The 24,591-nt window shown below is 38.3% G+C and overlaps 1 protein-coding gene across 2 annotated transcripts; it reads right to left on the bottom strand.

The window, feature by feature from the left end:
• Positions 1-9,358: 9,358 nt before the first annotated feature.
• On the bottom strand, positions 9,359-24,384 carry WASHC3 (WASH complex subunit 3). Of its 2 annotated transcripts, none has more exons than XM_014877053.2 (7): positions 24,246-24,384; positions 22,654-22,752; positions 20,381-20,446; positions 18,980-19,108; positions 17,300-17,410; positions 14,018-14,082; positions 9,359-11,078 (listed from the first exon to the last, which is right to left on the bottom strand). In XM_014877053.2, the coding sequence occupies exons 1-7, from the start codon at positions 24,294-24,296 to the stop codon at positions 10,994-10,996; spliced, it is 606 nt and encodes a 201-aa protein (XP_014732539.1). In that variant the 5' UTR covers positions 24,297-24,384; the 3' UTR covers positions 9,359-10,993. The 2 variants fall into 2 exon arrangements, with proteins under 2 accessions (XP_014732539.1, XP_014732540.1); XM_014877054.2 differs by having other exon boundaries at positions 17,300-17,407; positions 24,246-24,380.
• Between the last annotated feature and the right edge of the window lie 207 nt (positions 24,385-24,591).

Genomic DNA, 24,591 nt, shown 5'->3' with positions numbered 1-24,591 from the left:
AGGCTTACAAAGATTTTACTGAAGGTTGTGAAGTTCTGATGGGGCTAGATCTCTCTGGCAGGAAAGAGACAACTGAGGAGGCCAGTCACCAGTCTTGAAGCTCTTTAAGAAAATCCTCTGGTCTGATTTTCTAGCTTGGCTCCCTCCACAGGACAAATGTGCTTGGTGGTCAGTGCAATGTGCAATGACTCGGTGTTCTCTGGACTAGAATGTGAATTGCAAAGTTGACTTCACTTCAAACCTGCCTTGCCACTACAGATTTACCTGTGATCTGGACTTCCAGTTCAGCCTGGACCCAGTGTCTGGACCCTGCCTGCTCTCCTCTTGCATGGTCTGTGGGGCTGTGCTGCTGCTGACCAGCTCTGCTCCTGCCTTGCCACCAACCTCAGTTCCTGTCTTAGCCTCCCTCAGGGGAAGGGAACCTGCCCTTGGTGCTGCCTGGCAAAGGCCCTTCCTCTGATCTAAATGTGAGAACACCTAAACTTTTAAAATGTACTATTTAAAAAAAAAATACAGAAAAAAACCTGACTGAGTTTTTCCCCCTAACTTTCTCAAGAAATAATTTTGAATCAGAAGTTTCAGAAAAAAATCATCCCAAGCAGGGCATCTGATCTGGAATACTTCACCCCAATGGCTGGAACAGAGCAGGTCTAAAATCTGCTCTAAATGGGTCTGAAATGTTTAGAATTACTTCTCTGGCATTTTGCAGGAAATGGATGCAGAGGATGAGAGAAGCATAGAAAGAGGAGACTAGGCAAGTCAGTGAGGCATCAAGGAGCTGAAGGAAACAAAAGGAGGAGGTCAGTCTTTCCTCTCCAGGAGCTCCAGTCATTCCATTTCATGAAAGAAATATGAACTGAAAATTGGCTCAAGTTGCTGCAACCAGCTCAGATTCACCACCACAGTGTAAGAGCTGGTGGGAATTTCAAGTGGCATCTTGACCAGTTGTGCTCAGAGCTGATATACTTTTAGGAAGTATGGATAAACTCTCTGGTTTAGGGAGTTAAATATTATTCCTGCCATTGCCATGGGACTGTTTATGCAAATTAATGTCATGCAGAAAGGGTTTAGAAGGAATGAAAAACGTGACAGCCTGCAAGACAAAACACTAGGGGTAGTAGAATAGCTTCTTAAGTCAGGCTTTGAACTTTAGCCTTTGTTTAATCTCAGTGACTCCCTTAACTATGGGGAAAAGAAAGCATTTGCTCATGATGTATTCTTTGTCTTCTACTGAAAAAGCTTCTACATATAAGACACAAAAACCATAGAGAAACACTGAGAAATAGTAGCACTGGTGTTTCTTATATTTGCAGTCAATTATAAATGGAATTTATAAGTATATCTTGGGAGTAAAATGGAGCTGATAGTAGTTCAAGCAGCTGTAACTCTCCCCTCCTCTCACACTAGAGAACCAAGAATTGGAGATGTCCCTCCTTGAAAACCAAATATTTTCAAAAATACTTTACTGTGTCTTGTTCAACAATTTTTTTGGTGCTTTTTTTGTTGTTGTCTTTTTCCCCCCATTTCTTCCTTCCTTGTTTCACATGCAGCAAAGACCATTTACAAAGAGAATTACAGGTGGCTTCTTGAGATTAATAATCCAGGAGAAGAGGAAAGGGACAGCAGCCCTAGGATCTTTTCTATTTACAACCAAGAGGCTTCTGTTCCCTCTCAACTTTACAAAGCTGTCTTGTCTTTGTACAACAACAACCAAACCACAAAATTATTCTGCTACTGCTTTCCCAACATTACCATGAAATAATTGAGATATTGAACACCCTAGTGCTTTGGGTCTTGTGTTTTTCTTTTTACTTGTGTTTTGTTAAAGAACATTTTTTGTAAGGCTGACCTAACATATCTGTGATTTCTTCTGGGATTCTTGAATGGAGGAGAAAAGCTTTTATGTGGTTTTGCCTTCCCCAATTCTTCTTTCCTGATCTAGAACCATCTGATCTTGGCTTGTGGCTTAAGGCAAATAGACCAAAGCTGTAACTGCAGTGTAATGGTGTCAGTGATTTTACGGAACATTTCATCACAATATACCCCCTTCTTCCCAAATCTTGAGTAAAAAAAGCACTATAAACCAAAGGAAAAACCACTTCAGAGCAAGGTGAGGAGAAGCCAGAAAATCGTTTGTGATGGCAGGAATTTTGGAGAATAGTAATGTATATTGCCTTCACTCCCTGACTTAATGAACTTCAACTGATTATTGTTAAAGGCTCTTGGGACAGCAGCAAGAGATTTTCTGATCTCTGTACACACCAAAGAAGTTTACAGGGGGTGGTTTCCATCAGCTTACCAGCTGCTGCAGTTCAAAACCAAACCTGCCATAATCTATTTTGTTAATTCTTTGTTTTTAAAGAAAAGGAGAAGTCCTTGTAGACAAAAACCTCATGTAGGTCACTAAGGTTGCAAAAAATACTGTTAAAATGCTGTCATAAAACCAAACAAAGCAAAATTATTCTGCCCTGAATAACATGTGGTTACCATTTGTATACGATTTAATCCAGCTATCAAAACAAGCTAAACATTCTGCTAAACAGCTCACAGTCATTTTACAAAGAACACAGATTAGGGGAGGTGAATGTAGTATTTGCTCTTCTGGTGTCAGCAGCGCTGCTGAAGCTCTGCTCCCTGAGCCCGGGCATCAGGCAAGGTGCACAGGCTGATGTGTTTGCTGCTCACTGCGCTGTCCACCGAGCAGCTGATCCCACTGTAGCCACCCCAACATCTTAAAAGAAAAGAAAGAAGTGCAATGAATTAATTCCCTCTTCTTTTAATATCATCCTTTACAAATGAAAGGATTTAGAAAGAAGAGTGGGGGTCCGAGGTTGACAGCAAATCATTTTTCGTAGTACACAAATGATTTAAGACCAGGAATTGTAATTTGTCTGGAGGATAAACAGGGAAATGTTTTGCACGAAAGAGCTGTTGGAAGTGATGTGCAGAAGGGGAATGTCTGGTTGCCTGTGGAGGCTGAAGGGAGGCCTGCTTCAAAGCCAAGTTTCAAATATCATCTGTTTTCACTATAACACTATGTAACAAAACAAGCCTCAGTAAAATTTTCATAAGTGGGGGAGAATTTAGTCGTTTTGCTTTTCTTCATTGCCATTTCTTCTCTGATTCAGAAAGATGTTTGAAGGAATTTTATTTGCTTGGATCTGGAACATAAATAAAGAATGTGCACTGCTCAGGAACAGATGAAGTGTTACAAATTGGAACTGAAAATATAAATATGTTGGGAAGTTAGGAGTGTGCATGTGAGAACGCGTATGTGTGGATGCATTTTTTTTGCGATGTGAAAGAGCTCATGTAATAAAACCTTTCAAAATCTGAAGATAAAGATTCTGTCCATAATGAAGTTAGCATCAATGAATGTTTTTTTTCTCCCCCAGTTCACTGTGTTTTGATATGTAAGACAGAAAGAAAAAGTCAAGCAAAACTATTAAGTGACGACTGGGACTAAAGTGCTACACAAACCTAAAATCAGAAATGATGTCTACCCTCTAGCTAAGCTGAGGTGCATTGAAGAAAGGACATGAAATGCACTGATGACGACTGCTTGCAACTGACAGATAAAAAACCTGGAACTTGGAACCTGGATGAGCAAATGACTGCTTATCATAAGTTCCTCTTGTATGACAGGGCATTCCTCTTGGCAGGTGATTCCTGTGTGATAAGGAGTCTCCCACAACAAAGATACATACTAGAAAATGCCCAAAGTATGGCATCCAAAACTGCATGGTTGCTACCTCCGTTGATTGTGTGACATTAATTGTGGCTCTAGCTTGACTGTGTGCCCAGTGTGTGAATGAAATGGTAGGTGAGCTGCTCAACAGAGACATACTAACAGCTAACACACACACACTCACACACACACACACACACACACACAAAAACCATAACCTCTTTTCAAAAAGGAAGCCTCTCAGGGGAAGGTGGGGCTCATGGCTCCTGAAGTCAAATTTTTGGGTCAGCAGAGCCCCATTGTGTGTCACCTGGCAAAGCCTGCTCCTGACAGCATGTCCATTACTTATCACACTGTCCCAGCAAAGGCATCTGACAAAAGAATCCAGTGTCAAATACTTGGGCAAGATTGAGCAATTCGGCCCCCAGGAGAGGTGAGATTAGCAATACAGGGAGCAGCAGCCAGCTGGGGCCTGATGATGGGTAACTGTGTTTGGTGCTGCTGGTGGCTGAGGCTCATTGCAATGCCAGGACATCCTGTGGAGAGTAACAGCATGTAACGGAGCAAAGGGATGGATGCCCAGGAGGGACAAGTCCTGGAAAAAACAGCTAGTGCAGGGTAGACTGATATGTGTGAGAATATAGACACAATAACTGAAATGGAAAAAAACATCTCTAAAGCAGAAAGACAAGTTCAGTTATGCAATACACTGTTTATACGGCAAAAGGAAAGTTTGTACTCCCACCTGATTTCCTGAGGATTGCCTTGCACAACACCAGCACAGCATGGTCTGCTTGTGAGCACAATATAAGTAATTCCCAAAGAGAACTGTCCTATTGTTCCTGTCCTCTCTGCCAAGGCTTTAGTCACCACAAAAGCATGGCATCTCTCCTGATCCAAGCTGGTCACATTTTGAAATGTTTTCCGGTAACTGTATACTTAGAGCAAGAAGTTCAGGGAAAAGAACAGAAATTGACTTCCTAGGGAGCTCGAGCATGTGCCTGACTTTGGTTTCTAAGATGCAAGTCCACGTGTGCATTTCCTACAGCAGGGCTACAGACCACACAGCCTTATGCTCATAAAATGTTACAGGAGATCCTGGAAACAGAAAGCTCTGTTTACTGCACCCCCGGGTCTATCTGCTGGTCAGACCAGTGATCACTGGTCACCAGTGGTTATAACCTCACTGACAATGAATCAGTGCTGTGGGGTTCTGCTGATTAACACATGACTTAAATAAAGAAAATCCAGGTGACCATGCTATAGCTGAGTTAGGGCTGTAACCAGAGAGGATTAATGGCTTCTGTTGAGAGGGCCCAACCTCAGAGGAAAAACATGAATGGGCTACTGGGTATGGACCACTCAGGGTGTAAGAAGGCTTCAGCTAGGGATGCCTCAGCTCAAATGCTGTTACACCATCTCTCCTTTTTACTTGGCTGTTTATGTTTTATCAAATCCATAAGAACCCCACTCTTTGGGATACCTTCCTCTCCTCCCTACCCAAATGTGACTGAAACTAGCCAACAGGTTCTGAAAGTTGAGGGAAACTAAGGACAGACGTGTGTATAAAGTGATGGTTTTTCCATAGTAAATCAAGCTAAACACTTTTCACAATTAAAACATGCAGAAAGAATGACAGAGTTATGCTGTAAAATGGAAGAGCTCAAAAGACAGCTTGGTTACAAATATGGTAATAGGCCAGCTCAACAATTATTGAAGAGCAAGGATGCCAAGAGGCTGAAAGAACAGCAACAAAGTCTCACATTTTCAACAGAAGAGGAAGCAAATACAAAAGTCATGTAAGAGGCAAGTAGAAGCTACAGTAACAAAAATACTATTAATAAACTCCCACCCATGCTATTTTAACTGAATTCAGCTGTTTTGAAATTATCTTCTTGACATATGCTTTTGTGCAGGCAGGCAAACTTCTAACATCAGCTTCCTAAACCACAACAAACACATGATAAAGCATTATGAACCATTTTCCACCTAATCAATTTTTTACAAAAATACTGGCTGTCCCCTGAGGAAAAAGCAAATGATGAAACAGCTGAGAAAAAGACAACTAATTTTCTCTGTTAATTTCCCTCCCTACTTCTGATCTACTTTAAAAGTAGGTGAACTGGATCCAGAAGACCAAAGGATCGTCTCAGCACACAGAAGTGCTTTTTTTTCAAAGAGTTGTTGGGAAGCAGTAAAGAGAAATCAAGACTGCAAGATGTTCATTGTGAACAGTCTGGCTCTCACTGGGGAAAGATTCCCCATGTCCTGGACTGTGCTATAGAAAATCACACCAGGATTATGCAATCTGCTGGGAGCATGGGGTCAACTAAACACTAGAGGTCATTTGTTCGAAAGCAAAAAGGATAATCACAGTTCTTAGGAGAGGTATTATTTAAAACGGGCCTTGGAAGTTTATTTCCACTGGCCAATTCTTCACAGCAGGTTGGTTCACATGTACTCAGCTTCTCACCACTACCAGTGACTTAAAGGATAAGGTTTATCAAATAGTTGATGGTAATCATCTATAAAAAGAACTGTTCATATAAATGTAAAAAATTCCTCTCAGATCCCTTTGTTCTGCCTTGTATTTTCAGCACTCAGATACATGCTCTTTGACAAGACTGGCCTAGCATTTACTTTACTACAACTTCTGATTCTACAGACCAGGGCAGGAGGCCAAAGTGAAACCCAGGAAGGGATTTCTAGTACATATTCTAGAACATACAAGGGCTTGAGAGGCAAGGAGTGTACTACTTAGATCAGAGAATTCTATTACTTACCATTTCATTCCTTCAGGGAGAGGGCACGAGTTTTGAAGTCTAGAGCAAAGAAAATCAACTATTTGCAAAGTGAATGTTTATTCAGAATTTTCCTTTAAACCTATTATGAAAATAGGAAATACACTGAATGAGAAAATAATCCACTAGTTTAAGGTCACAAGACACAGCCCTAACTTTTTTTTTTTTTAAAAGCAGATAAAACAGTGCTTTGTGCTGCATCTGTCCTCACTCAATGATGTGCATTTTAATTTATGGCTATTCAAACTTTTTTCTTCAGAATGTGACACATCCTATGCTACGTTTGTTTCTGTCACTCATTTTTTTGTATGGAATGAGGAATATTAATTTAAATTTCTGCTTTGTTACCCTCATAATGAACAAGCCCATGGAACTCCCTTAAAACAATATTGTATTAGCAAAGTTAGTGAGTGGAGCACTAAGCAGGAATATACAAAGCTTCCCAAATTAATGAAATTATTTTTGGATGCCCCAACAAACTTGCAATTTAGTACTGAACATCAATCTCTGCTCGTGGCTGGAATGAAGTCTTGGTGGCAGGAAAACGGACTGCAGGAACACTGCAGTGCTCCTCACATCTTCCCTTAAGGCACTCAGTACTTTCAGCAGAGACAGAACTGCACAATTAAGCAAACCACAGGCCCCAGTTAATAAGACAGTTCCTGTTTTGCTTGCAAAGTGCCCTGAATGGAGACACCATCACATGAAGCATCAGGAGAGTAACACTTTGGACACCAGTGCAGTCATTTCAGACAGCAGGATGCAAAATTGGCAGAATAATAAGAAAATACATGTCCTTTTCTGCAGACAAGTTCATTGCATGGCTGTTACCTCAGATCAGCTTTTCAGAGAGAAAACTGGATCTCCAGACAGACTGAGTCCATGATGAACTAAAGTTTCTTGCTATGTACCACTATGGAAAGCAAAGCTGACCTGATCACACACAGCTCAAAGTGCTGATCTTAGTGATATTCTCTTTTTCCAAGTACAGGCTATAGTTTGTAATTTTTTTTTTTTTCACAGAACGCCAAACTATAGACTTACTCACTGGTGTAAATAACACACACTGGAAAGAAAAATAAGAGAGAGGAAGAGACTCAGCTTGGAAAAAGAACCATCAATTTTCATTTCAAATGTAGCTGAACAGAAGACTTGAGAGGGAACACATTAATGATTACAAATACTAAACCAGGACTTCACTATAAAGTTATCATGTCCAGATGTTGTTTTTGCCTTTGACAGTTTCTCGATGTTTTACTTACAAAAATACAGACATACATCTAGTCTAAGGGCATCTACATGCATTTAAAATGCCTGTAACACCATTAAGAAACTGACCTTTATGCATTCTGCACTGCCATTCACCTGCAAAATGAGGACTATGGTGATGGGGCTAAAAAAGCTTGTTTGAACAAAGAATATATAGTTTACTAGTAGTACATAATTAGTATTAAGAGATGCATTCAGTGATTATTCCAGCAATGCTCTGCAGTTTTCATGCCTACAAGCTGTAATACTGCCCCAGATGATGAGTTTAAATCCATGCAAAATTTGGGTGTATTAGACATGTATTATTGACACTTCTTAATGTACACTGCATCGTCTAAGAGTTCATTGCTGTTAGAAGCTTTTAAAAATAAAAATCTCTTAAAATTGGGCTTTTTCCCTTGAAAGTATTACATATATCTGATTACTGCGCTGCCAAGCTGAAATACTCCATCTTCTATCCCAAAACAGATGGCAAATAACGAGCACTTTGGAATATTCTCTGCTTATAGTATTTAGCTTCAGGTTAAGGACTTTCCAGCTTTCTGGGTTAGCACCACATCTCTAGAAAACTGCTGCAGATCAAGGAGCCCCAGCACAGCTGACATAATTCAGTCTCAAACCAACTTTCCCATACTTAATAGCTCCTTGTGTTAGTGTGTGTCCTAAGCTGAAACATCTCAGACTGAATTTAGCTACAGCTTAAGAGCAAAGGGATGTGTTTAGGAACAGAAGACCCTAAAGTGGTCAGAGCTTCCAAAGATAGTGGAAGCACTATGGCTGCTGAGACACTGAATGTAAAAAGGGATGGTTTTATCTTTCTTTTCCCCCAGCTCCTCACAATTTAGACATTTAGATTTTTTCTGTGAAGCGTGTCACCATTCAGCTGGGAGAGGAGAAAAAGTGGCAAGATTTTTCTTAATGTTTCTGCAAGTTTACCAAGGTTGCACTACTCCAAAGTAAACTTCTACCCTGAAAAAAATAATCCAATTCTTAAGCAGTTAAATTCACAATCCCTATTAATGAAACCATAATTCTGTGATATACATAATTACTGATTAGTGTCTGTAGGCCAGAGGCTTTCTTTTTCATTCCACATAAAAGTGGACTTGCACCTGCAATGGTGTAAAAGACAGCTGAATTTAGGTTTTTTTCCAAACTAAAATTATTTTACACAGAAAGTTTCTTCAGAATGTTAAACAACTGAAGCTATACCTTCTTAAATGTCTTTTGGTAACCTTGCTTATTTCTTTAGAAAAGTAACTAACTACTATGCCTCAATTCAACCCTAAATCATGCTACTTCCCTACAGACGTTCATGTCAGTCTGAAAGTATCAAACCTAAAATACTCATTCATTTCAGCCTTCCTTAAATTTGCTTTTTACAACAATGGCTATGGGATATTCAGTTCTCCTGCAATCAGAGTGCCATCATGGGTTAACTTTAATTCCAAACTCCAATTTCCAAAACTCTCCCCTTAAGCTAGCAGGTTGATACAATTTCAGCAAAGTTAGTTTTGGAGAAATATGAATTGCAGAGACTTTGGAAGAATTTTCATTGTCTTGTTTAGAACAAGATATAGGAATAAAATAAAATCACAACTTTGATTTACAAAGGATAGCTTTTATTATACAGACTGCTTAAATGAGTTTTCAAATATAGATTTTAAAAAGTCATGAGTGTTTCAATATACAGATTGTGAAATAACATTATCACATTTACATTTGAAATACTTATTGCTAATATGTTAATATTTTTGTGTTTTACCAAGTGTTAACTATTAAATGTATTTTTAAGTGCTCAGTACTAATTAACCCATCTCTAGTAAATACCATCTCTAGACATTCTCTAGTGCATATATGCTTTTGTAAGGATTCAGATATTACTCTGATTTACAGGTTATGGAGAGCATAAATATTTCTGCTAGGCTGAAATGGGAGCCTTGCTTAAGTTACAGAAAAAAAAAAGCAGGTAACCTACTGAAGTGGCACAAATAACTAAGAGAAGGTATTGACTCAGTCATAAAGGTTAACAAACTTATGTACTTGGAGCTTCAGTTTTAGTTTTCTCTTAGTTGCAACAAGAATGTGAAATACCAGAGAGTTAATGACTGCCTGGCACACAGCATTCTGGTATAATCACAACAATCTGGGGAATTCAAACAAATTGCAAAGGATTTCATGTGGAACATATTCTATTAAAGAAGATTCTTTAATGAAATATCATTTTTGAGCCATGGAGTACATCAAGTAATTTTGAGTGGAATCTTCAGGGCACATCAGGCACTTCTTTATGCTGTTCCTCAATGCATGCTTCAAGAGGTGCCAAGGTAGTTTTATCCTTATACAAAGTGAATTTTAGCTTCTTTGTTGAAATAATCACCAAAGGCACCAATTTGGAGGTGATTTCTCATTCTAAGCAAACTGCTCAGCCACAGCTTCTTTTGAATAAGACCAATGAAGTCAGAAAATGGTTTCAACTGATCCACATATCAGTGAACAAGTAGTGAGATTCCATTAATGATCTCCCAGTCCCTTGGTTTTTTCCCAGTGTCATTTTCAAACCAACCTTGCCACGTTTGTACCTTTCTACAACACCATAACCTGAAACTGATAAATCAACCCTTCAAAAATAGGAGTTCCTTTAACAGCTTCAGACTCTAATGAGGCATTGAATAGATTCAAAATGGGTTTTAATATATTTTTCACTTGTATTTTATTTTTTCTCAAATCTGAGTATCACTAATTTGCAATCACCAGAAGAGAGCTGACTCATCTGTAATTCTTGTTGCATCATTGCAGATATAGAATATTGAGAAAAAAGTCCGGTTCATCAATGAAACACTTTCATTTTCCAAAGTTAATTTACCTTTAAGTTATGGGGAAGAAAGAAGGCAACACAGGTTAAATGTGTTACACAGAAAAATCTAACAATGATTAGAATGCAGTTTTAGAGACATGGAGGTTTAGAGGTGTGGAATTCTTACAGCTTTACAAAGTAATTTCAGCAGAATCAGAAATGAATCCCATATAATGCAGCATAAAAACTGCAAGGATCTCATGATTCATTTTCATGGGGGAAGGGTTCAGGTTGAAACACACTGCCTGTTCAAACTTTCCAGAAGAGAACACGGAGGATCTTAGTTCTTAAAAACGCCATCAGATAAAACCATTGTCTGCCAAAACTCCAAACACAAGAGAACTTAACAAAGGCTTCCAAAGGCTGGAATCAGTCTCTTCAGTCACTGAATGAAGATTCACTATCAGAACTGTCTTCTGCTTTGCCATCGTCTCCCCAGGCAGGCACAGGGGCATCTGGGGTCCTGCAGGCAATAAAAACATTCACTGTTGCAAATCCAGCTGAGAACACAAGCAGCTCAGCACGTAACACCACGTCCTTGCAGGACAACTGCAGGCACTTTATTGCCACAACATTTAACACATTAACTGTTTATAGTTCACAAACTCACACCTTAGTGGTATTGCTTCACCTACAACTGAAAGGCAAACACTAGAAACTGTAACTCATTGAACATCAAAACTCTGTAGACACCAGTGTGAATGCACGCCTTTGATGCCATCAGAAATGATGACAGATCATTAAGAAGTGGCAAACACTTGTAGAAAGAGTTGAAAGCAGGCTATAATGATTAATTCAATTTTTTTCAATCTTCAGAGGTTCTAGGGCTGAAAGGAACATTCTGTACAACACTGAGCAGTGTAAATAGTACATGAAAAAAATAAGACAGGAAATGAACAATATTTTATCCAACTAAAACTGCAGGGATAATTTAGTGAAGCAAAAAAGAATTACTCAGAGTGGAATTTGGCTAGAACATTGGGTTAAATTTGACATGCAAGAGTAGCCATGGGATTTTTATTGACTACAAAGGATCAGACCTCTTGTATTTAGTTTTAAAGAGAATATTTAGGATGGATCTTAACACTGTAGCAATGTTTGCTTGGGGAATCTACTGGAAATGAAGGTGAGAGAAGCAAGCCATCTAAAGACTAACTAACATTACTGCTGGCTTTCCATGGACTCTCCCTCCTGAGTATATAATGAACCTGACATACAAGCAATACAGAGCCTGATAATGGCTGAAAACAAGGTAGAATATACACAAATAATTATACTTGGGGGAAAATGACATTCAGAGAAACTCACTTCCTGTATGACAGTTACCACCTCTTGGATAAAATATGGCATTTTAAACCAAGCTGACAGTTGTATTAATCATCTTGTTCTTATTTATCTTGGGGGTATGGAGTTTCTTTTCCAACATTAGTTCTGTTTAGTATTATTTCTCTGTTGGGAATCCCTAAGGTAACTTTAAAGTGTTCCTAAACATTTTCAGTGCAAAGATGAGAAGTGTGTTAAAGAACTGCAGAAGAGTCTTCTCCGTCCCCCTGCACACCTCTAAAACAAATGAAGAAAGCATTTGCTTTCTCATGCAAATACCACTTCACAATATTATTTTTTGTTGCCACGGTAATGACAAAACAGAAGAGCTGTGCAAAGACATGCGATCTGGAAAGATCAGTGCAAAATCACTCATTTATTAGGAAGAGGAAGATGGTGCTGACTTCCTTTAGTTCATGAGAACAGGACAAACTCTTGTGGAACTGAAGACAGGCAAGAGAGGAAGGATAAGAAACAAAAGTTAAAGACATGTAAATTGGGAGCTTGATAGAACAGGCAGTTATCAAACGCTGTAAAAATTTGAGAAAGGAGCAGTAAAAGAGGTGGAAAAGCCAAGAGGAGAGTGTAGAAATAATATTGTATCATTAGAATTAGCACATCTACAGCCACAAATAACCCATGCTCAGCCAGTGACAAGGACCTGGGGGAGTCTGGAGTAAGTGACTGAGCACACACTATGTGTACATTAATTTTCCTAATTTTCTCTGGGACTGAGTGAGCAGACCTAAGGAAGCTGAACACTCAAGAAATGCAGTGTGAATGGCAAGATACATATGAAGGAAAAAGCCTATAATACAAGAAAGCATGAAAATTGAAAGGTCACCACTGACACCTTAGTATGTTCCACATTATGCGCCCTGCCAATTAGTTTGTTTAACCAGTTTTCAAACCAGTAACATTTTAAAGAAAATCTGACTAAGCATTACTGTTGCACAGATCTTTGAAGATGGATTTTGAAATTTAACCCCAAACATATTCTTTGAGCCTCAATCCATCTGTCTTAACGCAAAATAGACAATCCAAAAGCAGACTTTTTAAAAAATAGCTTTTGAAATTTTAACCTATTATCTTTTTTTTTTTAATCTACTGTAAAAATCAACACAAACAAGAAGAAATGGCAGCATTTTTAGAAAGGTATGGACTTGAAAGCATGGCAAAAAAATACAATACATTTAACACACAAATAGAAAACCCATGTTTGTTAAACCTATCTCCAACTTGCACAGGGTCTTTCTTTTATTTCTCATTCAATCAAAAAAAAAAAAAACCAACTGAGGAATAACTACTTTAGGCTTATCTAGACAGGAAGTAGCTAGGAGCTAAAGTGACTCATCATATGATGATACTTCAGGTCTATTTTATTTAACAAGTAGCTAGTTTCAGAATAAGCCTTTACAAAATGTAAAAAGACTTCACTGAAATGGAAAAACGGACTTTTTAATACCCTGACAGTTTCTGAAAAGAATGCAAAAATACTTCAAACATTTTGGTGTCTATAATGTAAGAATGAAAATTAATACTTTCATCAGTTTAACAAATTCTGAAATAATACAGCAGAACTAAATTAAATGTCAACTGCAAAATAAGACTAAAATTAATGGCCAGACAAGAAGCTTAGAAAATTACTATCTATTCTTTGTAGTTTTCACATCAGGTTAAGTCAATCAACAGACAAAATTTTAAATTGCTCACTTCAATTTACACTGTCAATTTTGAAGTCAAGTTGTACACTACATCTACTGCGGGAATCTGGAAACAACTGTGCTGTCCTTCATGCATCCAGCAAAATAAGATTTAGTTTGTTCTTATTATTCTACAATAATGAAATTTTCTTAGTGGAATGTGGAAAGCAAGTATCTGGGAAAAGCCTCATAGTCTAAACAGGGTGGTGAAAATGGCTACTGACCTTTTATTTGAGTCCTCATTGCTAAATGCACATTGTCAACACCTGTCAACAGCTCACAACACCTTGAAAAACCTTTTCTAACCACATGTTTTTCCAAGTTTTTTAAACACACAGTTGCACTGCAGCCCTACTGGGAGCCACGAATTACTTACTCGAGAAGGTCTGGATTGAGCCCCTCAGAAATCATTTTGTTTCGTATTGCCATTACAGGAACACCCTGTGTAGCACAAGGAAGAATTATAAATCTATTGGACACAAACAGGTAAGTTAAATAACATAGGCACTTTTAAACCACACTTTCATATAAATTTATGCACGTCACTTGTCAAACAACAGCATGGAACAACAATCTCAGTTGCCATCAATATGAACCTAGAAGCAAGAAATGATTGCGATTAGAGGCCCTTTAAATCCATCTCATATTTATGGTAAAACATCTAGAGAAAGTTCCAGGGAGAGAACCAAGACTGGATAGATATACTTGCAATTCGTGCAGACAAAATCATGAAGCTGAAGTGATCTGTACGGGTAAGAACGCAGAGAAAGCACAAAGTAGCACAAAAACAGCAGAGAAGTTGTGCTAGGAAAGACTTGGGCATGCTGAAGGTATACCCAAGTGAGAGAGAGGAAAACCAGGAAAGTGCATCTGCTACCACTCCAGAAGGATCTCTTAAGGCAGTGCTAAAAATTGGAGAAGTCTAAAATGCAGGGAGAAAAAGGCAAATAGGACATGAGAAGAGAAGCACAATTTAAAAGTGACTTCTCTGAATACAACTGCTTGTGCAGTCAGGCTTGAATCTTCTGTGACTTGAGGACAGATTTCAGCCAACTATGTATGTGTTAAAAAAATTCCTTCCCTTCACTGCAAGTCCTTCCACAGCTTCTGTACTTTATTTTATTCATCAACACCTAAACATTCTCTTATCTTGGATCACATATCCAAGACCCATGTCCTCTCATGAGATACATTCCAACAAACTGCTCCTGTGCTTCCACTAGAGTTGCTCAAAGGCAACTTGTTGCTTTGCCATCTCCTGTTGGAAACCATCAGAAACACCATCTGGATCACTCCATGCCAATGTAAGATAAGGGAAAAAAACCCAAACCAAATGAGGATACAATTTCTGATTTGAAAGGGACTGGTGGTCTAAGAAATTCTAAATGAAAAGTGGTGTAGGATTAGTACCTTTTGTCCAAAAGCAAGTAAAATAATGATAAAATAAAGGGTAGCCATGACTAATGTTCCAGAGAAAGATGTGATTCTAGTGCCAATTCCACAGTAAGAGTCACAATCAAGGCTTGTGCATGAGCATTGTGGAGCAGCACACACACAGGTACAGAATTCTAGCAATCTATCAGGCATAATGTCAAAAAAGGTCACTCAAATAGCTGCAATGTAATAGCTTGAAATAAAAGAACATCTCAGTACTTCACAGCTAATGTGCATTACAAAGGTGAGTATTTTGAATATTTATTTGAGTATTTCATGAAGGTTTAAAAATTCAGTTATTCTAGTATAGATCTGGACATCAGGGATTGTGTGTCTACACACCATCTTGTACTAATGCTTTTTCCCTGCTTGACTGCTCTTAGGGTACTTGTCCTCATCTCAGAAGTCACTGATGAGTTGTTTATGCACCAACTCAAACCAGGTGAAAACAGAATTGAGTCAGATCAGGCAAAGCAGAATTCATACTTGATTTCAATCAGAGGGAACTTGGTATAGGACTTCTAAGAATGGATTGGTTTTTATGTTCGCACTTGGAGTATGTTTTATTCCAACAACACTGTGTGCATTAAAATCTGTGAGAAAAAATCCTCAGTACCCTCATATATCACAGATTCACAAAACTAATCTGAAGTTTAATCAAAATGCCCTTTTAGACTTCTTATCTGAAGGAAAACAATTAAGATTGTACCTATATCTGTTTATAATACAATCAAGGCATTACAATTACTTTACCTTTCATGCTTTCCTAAATTTTAATCTGTAAATATGGTACTGCTTTTGTATGATTTCTTGGAATATTGTTGTAAATTTTAAAAATTAAGGATTTTGTATCCTCAACTGCACTCCACCAAAATGAGTTTGTCACATTTCCATGGAAGAGCTACTTTTAGTGTAGAATGGTGCTCTTTTATACTACAAACATGGTGAGTAATAAATAAATTATCAGTTCAAACAAATCTTCAGTTAGAAACTTAATTTGGAAAAATAAATGACACTAACTGAAATACTTGACCGGACAAGGAGACAAGTTTGGCAAATACAAAAATACACATTAATTTGTAGTATGTTAGTTTGACTTTCCTACCACACTGTTTACAGCTGGCAGAGGAGTCACCAGGAACTGCCAGTACACAGGAGAAATGTGGAAAGTGAGATCTCACCCCTCTAGCAGTAATTAGACCATCCAGCACTTTCAAATCCACTTTGAAGTCTGGCATTAAATCAATACAGTAACATAGTGTTCTACTCTCTGCTACTATCCCACTGCTAGATTTTCCAAATGGTTTGTAATAAGCTACCCATAAAGAGCCAATTTGTGATTCAAGTGAAGAGCAAGATTTGGAACATCATTCAAGGGATGAAGCAGACCAATTGTAATAATTTCTCTGAATACTGAGTGAAACCATGAAGTTAGTTTTAACTTAAGCAATATTTTATTAATACTCTGACACAGTCATACTTCCCAGAATTTTCATATATATTTTAGAGGAAAATTTCCACAGACAAATTGAAAATAAATTGAAATAAACTCTTTGTTTCCAATCTCATTTTTAAGTTTGTGGATGTGAAACAATCTCTTAAAAATATCACAAATAGTCTCCCACTCACCTTCTCATTCCTTCATTGTATTTCACACGTGTTAATATTGAGATAACAATAATTTATTTCCTATTTATCTGTAGCATAAACCACAGATAAAGACGTAAACAAAATCTGCATCATGAATAACAGGAAACTGGAGTGGAACCAGATAGTGAAGCAATCTCTATTTTGGTCCTTACAGAAATATCAAGTACTCCTGCTCTGGACTATACTTGCAAAGCTGTATTTTGTACCCTACAGTAAATTCAGACTGTAATCAGTCTGTATGCAGGGAATGACTCCAATTTGCCAGGACAACTCCACTTTCAGTGGCATCTTCTGTGCCTCCAGCTGATATCACTTTGCATTTACACATTTCACACCTTCAGTTCACAAGTCTACCAGCAGAATTCTGTGGAAAGATCTTGCCAGAAGCTGAGGGAATATATAACATTAATTCATTTATTAGGGAAGATCTGCTAGAATATTGTGTTGTTACCTTACCTTAAAGAACACTGTTGCAATATATGTTTTCAGACATTTAAGGCTCACTTACAGCTGTGTGGAACATTCCACCAAAAATTAACATCCTAGCCAAAAAATGACACGGGAACTGACTTACCACTTGTACCATTTTGAGATATCTGGCGTATCTTGGATCCTTGGCTACAGTTATGACATTTTCTGTTACTACCTCCGTTTTCTGTAACCCTTCTTCTTGCGTATTGTTCTGCTGTATGTGAAGAACAAACTCTTTAGTGGTTACAGGTACACACCACACTCATGGAGAGAGTCCAGTACATAAAACTCGGTATTTTACTGTATCACGCAACTCTTCTTCATCAAGATTATTCTGATCTACACTCACAAAATTAGAGGTTTCCTAGATGCATGAAATCACAAAATCCAGTTCTTTTATTGTTCACTGTTACAAGAGTGCCTTTCTACTTTTAGAAATAATTTTAAATTACTGAACAACACATAAAAAACCAAAAAGCCCCTAATAACCCTGTTAAGTTGTATTTAATGAGTAACATAGTACCAAATGTAAACGGTCTTTATATAAAAAACATTTAAAAGGAGTATATCTATAAATTTCCTCCAGTACTCCAATGCCTTTTTCCCTCAAAATATTTGATTCCCTGAAAAAGGTTTCATCCAGATCATGTAACTTCTAAACTATACTTTTGAGTATAAATCATTGCTTAAAGGGTAATTTAATGAAATCATAGGTTCCTTGAAAGTGTTTAATTTAAATGAAATTAAAAATGACAAGAAGTTCTAGTACTTTTAAAAGAGCATAGAAAACTATATTTTTTCTACAAAACTCATCACTTGAAAGCAGTATTTGGAACATCCTTTCAGATATATATGAACTTTATATACTTAAATATACTTTATGTACTTTAATGTCTGAGAGGAGGAACATTTTAAAGAAAATTAACTCAGTGAGTCATTCTCTAATGTGGCTGGAACACTCAATGCTGTCCCAGTGTCTCCTCTACTGCTGCCTGCAAATCAGAGTTACAACCATTGAGAGGCAGGCAAAAGCAGCAGAGTGCATCAGCTACTGCTTCTCCACAGCAACTTCCACCAAATAAGAGAATGAGCAGAGATCAGAATTGAGGATTCCATGAGAAGAAACTGTAAGAGGAAACCGGGAAAAGAACTCAGTCTACAAATGGGCCAGAAAGCCTCACTTAGTTAAGTGGTGATCATGGGATTTACATGTCTGGGATAAAAAAATCAACCAACCACATACATTAAACTCCCCAAAATGACAGAAAGTTAGTTGCAGGGATAGTATCTCAATGCTGATTGCTTGTAATAAGCTGACATTTTCTGTACATGGAGGATAATATACAGAAAACCGTCAATGCAATAAACTCTTTAGAATAAAGCATGCTAGAAATTCCAACTTGAGCTAAAAGCTCACATTCTGAAGAAAGGAGAAAAGAGTTGCAATGATGTCATTTGAACTGTTGTTTTCATTCATGACCTTCCCAGCCCCCTGATGTAATTCATGTTCATATTTAAGTGTGATTGAAGAAAAGGAAGGAGAAATTTAGCATTATATTTGAGTTAGTTCTAATTATTTAAGTCACATAGTTAAGAAGGGTATAGCCTTTTTTGTTTTAAGTCACTTGTTCAAACAGTGTCTTAGACTTAGACTAGACTTGGACTTTTATAGTTTATTGCTCACTTCCATAGACTTGCTTCTTCTATCTCCTTCAAATGACATTAAAAACTTGACCTGGAGAGCTCTGTTCCTTCAAGGTGTGAGTTATGCTTCATTACTTACTCCAGACTGAGGTGATTCAGCTGTCTGTTGATCTGTAGCAGCCTGTGCCATGGGACCATTTGTAACGCTGTTAACATTTGCACTGGACACTTCAAATTTGACATCTTCTAGGCCAGGAATTGAGGATAACTGAATGCAAAAAAAATTATCAAATAAGCAATGAGCACTTCATAAGACTACATGTACAACAAAATCCGCAGCATGCTGCTTGCCACTTACTGTCCAGGTAGGTTTTACAATTTACAAAATTGTAACTTTTTGCCCCTAGTGTTGGTATTTTGATTGGGGAAAAAAAAAATCTTTCTATTCAGCTGCCTTCTACAATAAAAGCTTTCACTGTTAACACAGGGTTGCAAAGAAGGAAAGGCTTCCACACCTTCCCAGCATTTTGCTACTGCACTTATCAACCACATGAGAGCCATGCAATCTCTGCTATTTCCCCTACAGTGATAGAAATCATGGCAAGAACAGCTCTATCACCTAACAGATGGGAGACTGGTTACAAATTTTTCCATTTTCTACATCTTTCACTTTTTTTTTTAAGGAAATGCTGCAAATGGATATTAAACACACTACAAATCTATTTGAAGGAAATGCTATTTAATGTGATTATGACGAATTCTGCAAAAATCATCAATTCCGATCATCCCCAAATATTTTGAAATAAATAAGAGTTAGTTAGCTCTGTTTGTATTATTAGACTATTTTTCCCCATAAAGATCTTAATGAACACTTTCAAAAGATCCCACCCTTGCTCCAAGAAAAGCCAACCGAAATTGCCTCCATCATTATTGAAAGAAGAACTTGTTAAAATTTTATAGTGAGTGATTTACTGACTTTGGGATTTTGTTGTTTTTTTTCTTCTAGTAAATGATATACTATATTTCCTATATAAGACCGCCTATATAAGATATAAAGATTATATCCTTCTGTCATTTCAGCTAAAGCAGATAAATCAAACACATTTACGTTAGCTTAGATCCAGTTCAGGTCACATTTCAATATCAATAGATTTACAAGGCTTTTATCTTTTATCAGCTGAAGTCCTTACAGTCCAGTAGCATACAAAGATACCTTTGTTTTACAAAGTGGGTAAGAATTTCCCTATTAGAGTCTGTATGGCAAAAAGTGTTCCTTTCCTGTTCTACATGCCTAACAAACTCAAATTTTCCACTAGGTACTGCTGGTTCCTTTCTTCTGTATCAAATACATATTCAAATGTTGCACAGTGTAAGTAGCAAGACATTCAGAGAGAGAACTTTTGATATCAGGATTTTATATTAGCTCCTTCAAATAATTTATGAAAACTTCTTTGCTCAATTCAGAAAGTAAAAAGGAAGCAAGTTCACATAATCTAGCAGGCTGTTACTGTTAGAAGATGAAGTCTATATCCATACAAACCTTTGCATCCAGAATATTGAGTGTGGTTTCAATTTGCTGGATACGGAGAGAGAGTGCTGACAACTTCTACAACAGAAAACAATCAGGATGTGAAAACACTCCCCTATGCACTTACACATACAAAACAGTTTGCATCTAGTCAAAAAAATCTCTTTTGTCTTCTTCCTGCTGAAGGCAGAGTACAGTGTAAATGAAATTTTTACATTATGAAATAAATGGAGCAATGACAACCCTTTTTATTACAGTAGCTACAGCAGTTCAAATTTTAAACAAATTTACTCTGCAGTTGATTTTCCCATATAATGACAGAAATGAAGACAGAAAAGAAAGCCAAATAGGGTTTTACTTTGGGCAACTGGAGAATAATGGTAGAATAATGGTAGACATATTGTACTCTCCCAGTTACCAAAAGATCTCTCTTCAAAGCTTTTCCCAAACGTGGAAGATGAAAAGAGATGATGTGTGTGTATGTAACTGAGCAAATACAAAGAGAAAAATCTGATAATTAATACAGCAGATGATTCAAAGTCCTATACGGTCAAAATCCACAATGAATCAGAACTAACCAGACACTTTATATGCTCCAGGTGCACCTCAATCAAATTTTGACTTTTTTTTTAAAATACAACTTAAGTTTTTCTAAATTACTCCATAAGAACTGCCAGTCTTTTAGCTAATCACTACCATACTCCACCAGACCTGTCCAAGTGAAGTTGGCTAGAGTGCTGGCTGGCAGATATGTACCATTCTGACAGCTTTCTGGCACCTTGGCAAGATTCTGCCTGGCTCTGAAGCAGAACTTTAACACCCTAAGAAAATGGCAGTTCTGCCAATATGCTAGAAAAAGTAGAAGGAGACTGACAGGAGTTAGTCTTTTTGGATAGTGCAACGACTTGTTTACAGATGGTCCTTTGTTCATGAAAAGGAGTCAGTTCCTATTGGAAGGAACTGTGTGTCCTACATTTAACTGGATAAGGGGGAGGAAAGATGTACCAAAGACAATTATGCAATTTTACGGGTCTATTTGACTAGACATGAGCCAAGAAATTTGGAGTTAAGGATGGTGTCAGCCCTGATTTTGAGTTTCTTGGCTTCTGTTGACTTACACCGTGACCTTTCACATTAAAAACACTTCTGTAGTTCATGAATATGAAAAGCTTCTCAAGGAGTATATAAAGTAACTATTTAGTCTCTTGGGTAACAAGACAATTTGGTTAACTAATAACTGTTTTATTAGGCAGACTTCACAGCAGACTTCACAGCGCTGCTGCATGCTCAAGGTGGCTTTAAATATCTGTGTTCTGATTTCCACAGGGAAGAGGGAATACTGAGATCAGGTGACAACTGAGTTTTGGACAACTGACAACAGCATCATCAGGCGGGTACACTGTCCTACCTATCAAGTTACATGAAGTTTAAAATCCTAGGAAAAATTACTTTTTTTCCTCTGAAGCTCCATATATTCATGTAGTAGCCAAATTTTATACTTGTCACGAGTCTGGCTCTAAACTTCACCAACAAATAACAGAATTTCTCAGATTACATGGCTTAGTCTAATTGGATTTGACTGCTGCTCTAGCTGGCTAGAGCTATATAGCATTCTTAGTTGAATAAACTAATGAAAAAGTACAAAAAAATCTCTAAAAACAAAAAGGTTGCATTCAAAGCCACATTAGAAAACACCCTTTTTACAAGGAGGACTCTTGTCCTGTTCAGTGGACAATTCTAATCTTGTTGGTCTGGTGTATTTCCATTGACTCTAAAGTCATCACATAAACTCACTAATCCTAAATATTTTTATTTTTCTTTCTTTTTGCAGGAAACTGTAGTTAAGGGCTTAATAAATGATTAGTTCTATACTAACCACTTGCCAAATATGTCCTTTTTTCAACATAAAAACTATTTACATTCAGTGCTTAGTAAGTTTTGATGCACCACAAGAACATGGCATCCTTCTCTCATAACAAGATAAGAGCCAGAGATGAAGCTGCTCAGAATAAAATCTCTGTATCAAAAAGTTCAAAGAGTGTGCCAAATGCAAAAGCTTAAGGGAAACAGGACTGAGTGCGGCACAATCAGGAGTTCATTTGGATCCCTTGGGGAAAAATTCTGTCTTAAGCACTTATTCAAGAGAAACCTTGAACAGAAAGCAGACTACATTTTTTGGTTTAAGCTACCAGCATTACTGCATCAAAAATATTTAAATGAATGGTTCTCATTTCTTAAACTTTTGAAATTGTATAAAGGGACAGCTGGGAAAGTAATAAACATACCTCTTCACAAACAGTAGAAAAGCGGTTGAGAAACTGTACTGTGTGAACCACAAACTGGTTTAAAAATGCTACAGTTCTTTTCTGCTGAATAGCAGGAACCTGCATTAAAAAATATAAGACAATCAGGTTACACATCAGTGTCAATTTTCGCATTTGGACTGAAATATCAGTTTAAAAATGCATATTTTTACAAGAAATTATTTGGAAATCTGTCTTAAGTGTGCCTGCTATGAATGTTTACGTACACAAACCATTTTCTAATACACATATGCGTTCATACAAATCCTTTGCCACTAAAAGTGAACTAAGATGACAGCTGAGAATTTACAGGACTCATAGAAAAGGCAACAAGACCCAAGAAATGAAGGATTGTAATCTTATAGAAAACACCTTTAGATGAAATTGTGAATATTCCTGAAAATAAGTGTTAATGTTTTTTAAAAACAGTAAGGAAATTGGAATCTTTCCTTCTGGAGTTTAAGAAGGAAAAGCAAACTTGACCAGCCATACTAATACTCATTTACAACTAACAGCATGACCAAAACTAAAGTGTAGTGATGTTGCTGCCTAAGTATTTAGTGGCTACCCTACTGGTTCTCATTTGCAAGTCCGGACTCCCCTAAATTTAACTAGAATTATCCTCCACATCAGTTTCGATGCTCACATACTTTTCAGATTAAATTGTATAATCCTATGTTTGCAAAAAAGAACGGTGGCCGTATTCTAAAACACAGCTGGCATTTTTATTTAAACCATTACAGAAGACTGGAATCAGGAACGTTCACACAAAAGTTTATGTATAAAATTTTAGCTCCTCTCGGTTAATAACCTTGGACAATTGCTTTAAGTCTTAAGCTCTGCAGAGGAAATTAGCCTGTGAAATTGTCACTGATTTAAGTGGACGATTTATAAGGAATATTATTGGCAGCCAACATTCTGCTGCACTTTTTTTGTGTATACAGTGACTCTCTAGTCCTTCACCTCTTCCTTAGTCGCTGATTTATCAGTGCATTCAATACACAGTTCATTATGGCCATCTTAAAACATCCTGACTCTTTGTGAGACATTTGTTGCTGCTATCTCGAGCCTTCAGCCTTTGCACCTGTACAACAGCAACTGCTGAAGTTCAATTCTGTGGTTCCAAAATTTGCCAAGCAGTGCTTATGACCTTGGCAGAAATCTGTGGGGTGACGCAGAGCATGAAAGAATCACTGGGTCAGCTGGAACAGTCCTATGCTCTGTACTGAGGAAACGGTAAGTTTAAAAAGAAAGCTTCTGCAACACTGAAAGAAATGAATAAACAGCTTTGCGCGGGATTTGCTCCCTGATCGATGTTTGAAACGGATTAGTGTTTAAATACAACGCTATCACAGAACTTGCAGCAGAACGCCTCTGGAGAAGAGCTGGAGTCGCAGGTAAGGTGCAGAGCCCGCTCGTTGCCGGGTGCGAGGGCGGCACCGTCCCCGCACGGGGAGCTCGCCATGCCCGCTGCTACCGGGGGGACGCGGGGCTCGCCCAGCACCAGGGCCAGCGCAGCCACATGGGGCAGGAGGAGCGGCAGCCGCGGAGCGCCGGGCGAGCGCAGCCCGTACCTTGGTGAGGTCAATGCCGGAGCCCACGATGGGCAGCCCGTCCTCGTCCATGCCCGCGGGCCGCGGCGGGCGCAGCCCCGCTCCGCAGCTCGGCCGCGCTCCGCAGCTCGGCCCGGAAACAAAACCCGAGCGCTGCGGGGCGGGGCTGCCCCGCGCTTCCTCCTGGGAAACGCAGTCCCGGGCCCTCACGGCCGGCTGTGCCCCGGGATAAACCCCGAGCGTAAAGCCCGAGCTTCTGGGGTGCCTGCTTCGGCACTCGCCTTGCCGTGCAAGTGCTGGGAGCCGCTGAGGGGCCCGGCCATGCCGGTGGCGGTGACACTGACACCCGGCGCTGCACAGGCCTCAA

This window comes from Sturnus vulgaris, chromosome 5, assembly GCF_052056855.1.
Source record: "Sturnus vulgaris isolate bStuVul1 chromosome 5, bStuVul1.hap1, whole genome shotgun sequence".
NCBI classification, from domain to species: Eukaryota; Metazoa; Chordata; class Aves; order Passeriformes; family Sturnidae; genus Sturnus; species Sturnus vulgaris.
This window is presented reverse-complemented; position numbering and strand designations above follow the sequence as displayed.

What these genes read in the sequence shown, in the direction of transcription:
- WASHC3 (XM_014877053.2), bottom strand. Translation starts at nt 24,296, where the DNA reads ATGGACGAGGACGGGCTGCCCATCGTGGGCTCCGGCATTGACCTCACC. An exon ending in TTTCTACTGTTTGTGAAGAG is followed by an intron (nt 20,447 to 22,653) that starts GTATGTTTATTA and finishes TTTCTGTTGTAG; the next exon opens with AAGTTGTCAGCACTCTCTCT. An exon ending in TCAATATTCTGGATGCAAAG is followed by an intron (nt 19,109 to 20,380) that starts GTTTGTATGGAT and finishes TTTTGCATTCAG; the next exon opens with TTATCCTCAATTCCTGGCCT.